This window comes from Convolutriloba macropyga, chromosome 6, assembly GCF_964194025.1.
Source record: "Convolutriloba macropyga chromosome 6, txConMacr16.3, whole genome shotgun sequence".
NCBI lineage: Eukaryota > Metazoa > Xenacoelomorpha > Acoela > Convolutidae > Convolutriloba > Convolutriloba macropyga.
In genome coordinates this window covers 61,655,559-61,662,974 of record NC_134473.1, presented here as the reverse complement: position 1 = coordinate 61,662,974, position 7,416 = coordinate 61,655,559, and the positions used below count along the sequence as shown (strand labels likewise).

The 7,416-nt window shown below is 34.8% G+C and overlaps 1 protein-coding gene across 3 annotated transcripts in view; it reads right to left on the bottom strand.

Moving 5' to 3' along the window:
* Positions 1 to 2,470: 2,470 nt before the first annotated feature.
* The window catches only part of LOC142341113 (uncharacterized), a 46,353-nt gene continuing 41,407 nt past the window's right edge, over positions 2,471 to 7,416 (bottom strand). For all 3 annotated transcript variants that reach the window (XM_075391994.1, XM_075391995.1, XM_075391993.1), the window contains exons 4-5: positions 5,300 to 5,403; positions 2,471 to 2,741 (exon numbers count right to left, since the gene is read on the bottom strand). In XM_075391994.1, coding sequence (XP_075248109.1) covers positions 2,655 to 2,741; positions 5,300 to 5,403 — 191 coding nt within the window. In that variant the 3' untranslated portion in view covers positions 2,471 to 2,654. The remainder of the gene's footprint in view (positions 2,742 to 5,299; positions 5,404 to 7,416) is intronic.

The window sequence follows — 7,416 nt, the reverse complement described above, 5'->3', positions numbered from 1 at the left end:
TCAAAAATTCACAGGTATTAATAGCCGCTATCGGTATGAAAATTTACAGAACTGTCTAGATATAGATAAACTGATATTGGCTGAAGTATGAACAAGTTTTTCCCCTTGCCGTTTATAGCATGTATTAGTGCATTTTTTGCACGAAACATGGTTCTCTTAACCTGAGAATGTGTCATTGGTATCTACAGAGAAGATCATTGAATTGGTTTATGGTCATCACTGATGGTGAGAAGGTCGAGTTAATCGCTCAAATTTATGGTTTATTTACACGGATAAACTCGTTGTGTTACGAACAAATTTGAAATAACGATTCGTTTCAAATTAGTAGCCATTAAATAAATTTTTCTTCAACATCAGGTAAGAAAGGTTTGTTTATATCGAAGTTTCATTGTAATCTCCTATTTCGGATCTTCGCGATATATCAGAGGGTGCTTCACGTCAAACCAATCAGTGCCAATGTACACTTCGTATATATCTGATCTTGATGTTTTAATCTCATATCTTATATGATGGTGTTGATAAACAAATTAGATTTCAGATTTCTAGATTTGAAGATCCTGAGAGGCTTAGAGTATAAAATTCCTAATGAAAATTTTTTAAATTGTTCTCAAACGTTTTCTGAAGCAAACGTGTGTATTTTTAGTCTGCAAATTTTTTGCTTCTCCGTTTTCTTCAAAAATATTTTTTTGATTTCACTTCTCGAGTGACTTTTACGCTTGACTTTTTGATATTTTCCGAGTGATTTTACTCGCGAGCAATCAGAAATTAAGTTTGTTACTAAATTGAAACCGATTTTGAGACGAACGGTTTGTTGACCGTTTATTGTCGTCGAGGAGTTTTATCTGGAGTTGCAGATTCGAGCACCTTGCTAGTGAGAAGTTTTTTCGTCAAAAAGTTTTTCTAGCCTATGCACCCTCTAGACCGAAGTTCAACCTGATTCGTTGATCTTATTTCTTAATGCCACAACTTCAAATGCATTTTACACTCAACGATTTTAAGCAATGTGTTTGCCGAAGTTGGCATTAATGTAGAGCAACAAAAAACTGACTATCTTCAGGGGTAGCAATGTCGCGTGCATATAGGTAACCCGGTTGAGCGGAAATGTGCGTTTGCATATAATGCTCCCTGATCAAAACCTGAAAACATCGATTTAAAAAGAGCGTGTTGTCCCATTGATTGATTGCTGCATCTTTTCTGAGAAATTTTTAGTGGAATTTTTTCTTGAAAAAAAATAATTTTTTGCACTGCTGGCTTGATCATTTTCTGAAGCTTTATCCTGGGATATGAAGAAAGCTAAACAAAAATCTATTGATGAAAAGTCAATGTTATTTTCCTATGTAAACACTGACGTCTCAACAGATTCATCGAAGAAAAGTGTACTTTTTCCACAAATTCCGATACATAGGGAAAAGGTCTTCTTACTGTCAAATCAATAATATCGCAAATAAATGTTAAAAATAAATAAATAAAAGTAAATAATGTGTGCCAATGATTTGCAACAAAACTTCATAAAAAGTTTTGATTCATCAAAAATGCCTCTTTCCGAAAGAGAACTTTGTGGGGAAACTTGAAAGAGGGAACTTTGTGGGAACGTTCCAAGAAATAACTGCGCATGTAAACATAAAAGCGTATTTTTACGTCAGAAGGTGGAATTTAATTGGAAAATGCCAGGATTGAAGTACCCACTAATTGAAAACTTGAGTTATCGCAATTGAAATGTGTTTTGATTTAGTTATCTATTACTGGAACAATCCTTCTGTTGAAGTTGTTCAGTAAAAAGTGTTACTGTTAAACGAAATCAATTGTTAGAAATATCATAATAGAAACTCAAATTCGATTGACGGTTTATAGTACGAAAAGTAGCAATGTTTTCTATTCTACTTAGATTTTTCTCAAGAAATAAGTTTTATTGTCTCTTAATAATGTTGAAGCTATAAATTTTCTATAAAATTTTGCTAGATACCAGAGAGATTTTTATTTTAACCAAAAAATGATAGTAGATAAAATTGAGCATGAGTACTGTGGGCAGGTGATGTGAAATCAACCAATTGTTTTTTTGCCTTCGCCCTAACGTTGTCTCATGTGCCAACTATTTCAGTTAATTTGGCTTTCATTGGTTTCAAAAAAAGAAATTTTACTGGTTAACATGAATGCAGTTCAGTAAAAAAAAATTTGAAATTTTTTCCTCCATAAATCCAAAAGTGGTGGCGATGTATATATATAATGTGAATATATAATAGCGATGTATAAGCAAGGCTTTTTGAAAGGTTTTTCTGCTCATTTTATTTCGATAGCCCTTTACACTTCGATGTAAATTGAGTGATTTTTGAACTGATTATATTATATTTTTAGAGATCAGAAAATACTTTAATACTAAATATTGAGTTGAAAGTATTGGGTTGAAGCAGGATGTGCATTACACGTACATGCTCATTACATGCTCTCAATCACTCAATAATGTTCAAAACAATTAAGGTAGCATGAATTTGTAAATTGATCGAAATTTGTAGAAATGGAAATCTAAATTGCGAATTGCTAAGGTCAACAAGATACACAAGCACATATAGAGAAAACAAAGTTCAGAGGAAGGGATTGTTAGCATAGAAAGGGATGTTGTAGAGAACGGGAACAATGTTCCTATGACGTCACACTTGCTAATTAAAGGCGTTTGTGTAGACTGCAGTGTTGGATGGAAGAGAGGCTGATGATGCTGATTGCTGCTGAGAAGCAGAGGCCGTGTCCTGTAACAAACTTTCATTAGAAAATTAATTTACCCACAGTTACAACACAATTAAGTTCCTCCAATCTGTGGTTCAATTGAACTATTAGTAATCATCACAGCAAATATAATCCCAGGGTGAGGTCCACGACAAGACAGGTGTGGGCGAGACGGACGTGAGTCGCGGACAGGGGCCCAGTGCGACCCTCTATGATAGTCTGGCCCGCGCCATCCGTCTGACCCATACCTATTTTCGGTCTGGTCTATACCTATTTCCTAGTGTGACCCCGAAAAAAGTTTTTTCAACCTCTGGAGAGGTTATCTTAAGATAGTTAGCTCTAATTAGCCTCCAAACAAACTATTTGGACTTATCAAAGACCCGAAGTCCAGCTTAATACTGCCGCCAGTCCTCTGCATGAAATATTTGAGCCTTGAAATGACCCTTTTTGTAAACAGGAGCCGACTGTTAGCAACTGGCAACATGACGTTAGACGATTGAACAAACTGAATTTCGATTAAATACTCTAGGATTCGAAGATTGCTTGGTTAAAAAAGACAAAATAGTGCAAGTTGATTTTTGGGCCTAATAGTGGCAACAACACAATCTCACAACGTAATTTATGAGAGAAACGACAGCCAATTATTTTTGCCAATTGAAAACTTGTCAATTTATTGAAGGGGGTACATAGCAGTCTCAAAAGTTAAGTTCATACAGCCAGAAACAGATTTTTATTCAATATATGTAAAATATCCACATTATTTTTAAAGTAAAAACTGAGCAAAAACTAGTAAAAACAGGAATAAATTGGAAATTTTCAAAATGTTTTTTTTTAAAAAAAACTAAACTGCAATGGGTAGTTTTTATCTGTCTGATGAACTTTTTATAAAGAGCGCCAATGTACAAAGTTTATCAGCTATTTAGCAAAATATTATATAGCTCTAATTGCATTATAATGACTTTGACCACTTTTACGAGGGATTCTCCAAGAATACAAAAATGTTCATGTCAAAGTTTGGTTAATTTTGTTACAAAAATGCTTCACTATGTGACAAGAACTTTTGGTGACGTTGCCAATTTCAGTTGTTTAATAGTCTTTTGCATGGCGTCTCTTTCTCCCAAACTCTTTGTCCCGACGAGAATCAATAGAAAATAGATTTGTAAAAGTCCATGATTACTGAAAATTTTTCTAAGAATCAATTTTTACTCCGAAAATTGATAAAAACTTTCAGTTTGAAAGGCAAAATTGATGGATTTTGTGCCGCCCCGTTAGTTAAGCAAGAAGAAAATTTCCGATTGACGTTGTTTATTTCGAAATAATGAATTGTTTTTTTTTTCACAAAACCCGTTGAAGTTTTGAAACTTAGGTGGCAATACGTGTAGTAGGGTGACAAAATTAGTTTTTTTAATAACTAGAATTTGAAGTTTGCAAGCATAGCCTTGAATTGTTTTTTTTTTCACAAAACCCGTTGAAGTTTTGAAACTTAGGTGGCAATACGTGTAGTAGGGTGACAAAATTAGTTTTTTTAATAACTAGAATTTGAAGTTTGCTAGCATAGCCTTGAATTGTTTTTTTTCACAAAACCCGTTGAAGTTTTGAAACTTAGGTGGCAATAAGTGTAGTAGGGTGACAAAATTAGTTTTTTTAATAACTAGAATTTGAAGTTTGCAAGCATAGCCTTAGAAAGTACAATCTTAGTCTAAAATAATGTATCTTATCACGTAAGTTCCTTTTTGATAATGGACTCGAATTCTATCGGGATGAGAATGCCATAATCTCAACCTTAAGTTGAAATTTTAAGATGAGGAGGTTGTATTAATTAAAAATAAACCGATGTTAAATTTTGTCCCACAAAACCAAGAAAGCTTTGTTCATTGGCGACATTTTTCACCACTTTTTTTAATTGCTCCCGAGCAAACTGTTAAATCATTATTGTAGACGTGTGTGTTTTTTTAACAATATTTTTGCTTGACCGTTTTTGTCGAAAACATTCTTTCGATTTCACTCCTCGGGTAACTCTTTCACGCTTGACTTTATGATTTTCGTGAGTGATTTGAATTGCGTTCAGAAGTTAAGTCTGTTGCTAAAATTTTAGGCGATAAACGTTTATAGCCCATGTAGTTTAGAGGTTGATATACAGGACTTTGAGCTGAGAGTTCGTGGGTACAAACAGCTCCACAGTGGCAAATGACAATTGTCTGCACCACAAAAAAGTTTCACTAGCCTATGTCTCCTTCTAAATTGTCTGCATCGCCAGTCGCTCGAGAGCGTTCGTCCAGCGTTATTCCATTTATGTTTTTTGACCAGTTCGACTTTTTTCAGCAATGTTGTTTTTATGAAATATCGTTTTTAATTTTGACCGTTTTTTATTGGTTTTCCCGCGAAGGCGATGAAAAAGATTCGCAAATAACTGATATTTTCCGAAAACTAATTTTTGTTGGGTTTGGGTTTATTTTGGTCGTCTTAAAATTTTCTTAAATTTTGGAGTAGAAAACCAAGTCATTTTTATCTCCACAGGAATTTGGTACAAAAATTTTTCTGAAGTAAAACGTAAATTTGAGACTATATGAGGAATATTTACCTGTGATTGGGGTTTTACTAGTTGTCTGGAGAGACCCTGCCACACTTTACACTGGCTCTCTGCGCCTGTATCTTTGTACACTAGAGATGCGACCTCTGGAATCACTAAACAAAGATCGAAATATGTTAACATTCTGTCAGAATCTGGGCTGAAATTTTCGGCTACATTCTTTGAGAAAACAAAGGCAATTTTTCAACTTCGGTTCGTTGAAGCTATACACTGACGGAGTTAAAACTTAGGATTAATTTTAAAGCAAAGTTAGGAATTGCTGATTTTGTCCTACACTATTTTCAGATGGTGAATCTTAATTTAGATAGAATTATTGCCCTAATAAACATTATTTGAAGCTTTGCTTCATGATTATACAAAATGTTATTGATGTATCAATCGTTTCGAAGGTATTAGGAGCAACATTAGTAGCTGTGCATTCCACAATTCAGTGTAACTGTTTTCAGTCAGTGCATTGATTAAATCTGGAGGAGTTTTAATCGCCGGCGAATTCCATCTATAGACATTATAAAGCACATAAGCTGAAGATATTCGGGTAAAAATTGTCCATCAGAATTGCGATTGTCTGTAATGTTACATTTTTGACTGTATAGTTTTGTTCCCTATTAGCTCACACATTTCTGTTTCTCTAGAGTTAGTGGAATTTTAGTATTAGTTAAAGGCTACTTCTGCATTTATGAATTGATTATTGTACCGGACAGGGTTGAGGCAAAGCCGAGATGAAACGAAACCCGACAGTTATCAGTGAGGCGTTAAAAATAGTTAAACGCTAAAAAGAACACAGAATTGATTGCGGAAGCTCTTCTTTTTATCAAAGGAAAAAATCAAAGGACGGGCAGATTACAATAAAAAATTAATGGTCTAGCTTCGGCTTTTAAATCAAACTTTCAAGACTAAGAAACTCCCCCTCAAACCTTAAATTGTCTTGTCAATTTTTTTTGGGAAATCGCCTACTTAGAGCCTAGTAAGGCGTATGGCTCTAAGAGAACTGCTCTGCCAATTAATGCTGTCCGAGCGCTACTTGTTTATTCGGTTTTTGAGGACGAAAAGTTAAATGGGTCAGACAAAAAATCCATTCGGCGAAAAATCGCATCAAAGAACCAAAACCCTGGGACTAATATAATTGCTAGAAGCTTCGTCAGAGAGCAATTGAAACTTAAAAAAAAACATAGCAAGACAAGTCCTGAAATACAGTTCACAGAATTGAATGAAAAACTTAGAAGTACTCTACCTGATCAGCAGATCAATTGAACAATGCCAGGCAACACTCAAACAAAATCATCTAAAAACGTTGAGAAACTAAAATAATCAAACAAACTAGACAAAAATATGTTCATTGCGTAAATTCTTAAAGCTTTTACCCCAAAGGCCAAATTTGATCCCTTTAAATATACCTATTTCAAAAATATGTTCAAGAACAATTGTTGTATCTGAAATCGGTCAAGTGTTAAATCTGCTTGACCTGAAAAAATTCATTGGGCCTTGAAGATCGATTAACTCAGAAAATGACACAAAATTAAAGAAATAATATCAATTGCAAATTTTAATGAAATGTTGCTGGCAATCGTGATATTAAAATCTTCAGAATTATTTCGATGTCTCTAGAAGCTATCCAGTAACACAATTCTAAGCCTCAGAATTTTTTTAGATATCAGGGGAGGGGGTGGTGTTGCTGGAGTAGGCGGAGTGTTGCTGGGTTGGAGTTGGGGATGAGTGTGCTCGGTTAGGAGTGAAACGAAAATGAAAACGGGTTGAATGAGAGGGGGAGGCTGAGCAGGAAGAGAGAAGAAAAGGGCAGCAGGAGGAGAGGAGTGGGGGCTCGAGAAAAAGGGTATGACGATGGAATGAATTGGTCCAAACCGCCAAAAATGCCCTTTACACCATGGTTGGTGTCTTAACAGCATGTTCAAGGATTAGTACACTTTAGACTAGAAGAGATCTGAGAGAACCGATCCGCGACTTAATGCCATCCACGATTTATTCATTTTTTTGGTTTTGGTGTAGCAAAAAAAAAAACAAAAACGCCAGACAAAAAATCAACCAAGCAACAAATCGCTTGAAAACAGACCAAAGGATTAATGTAATTAGTTTAAACTGTGGTTGAGAAC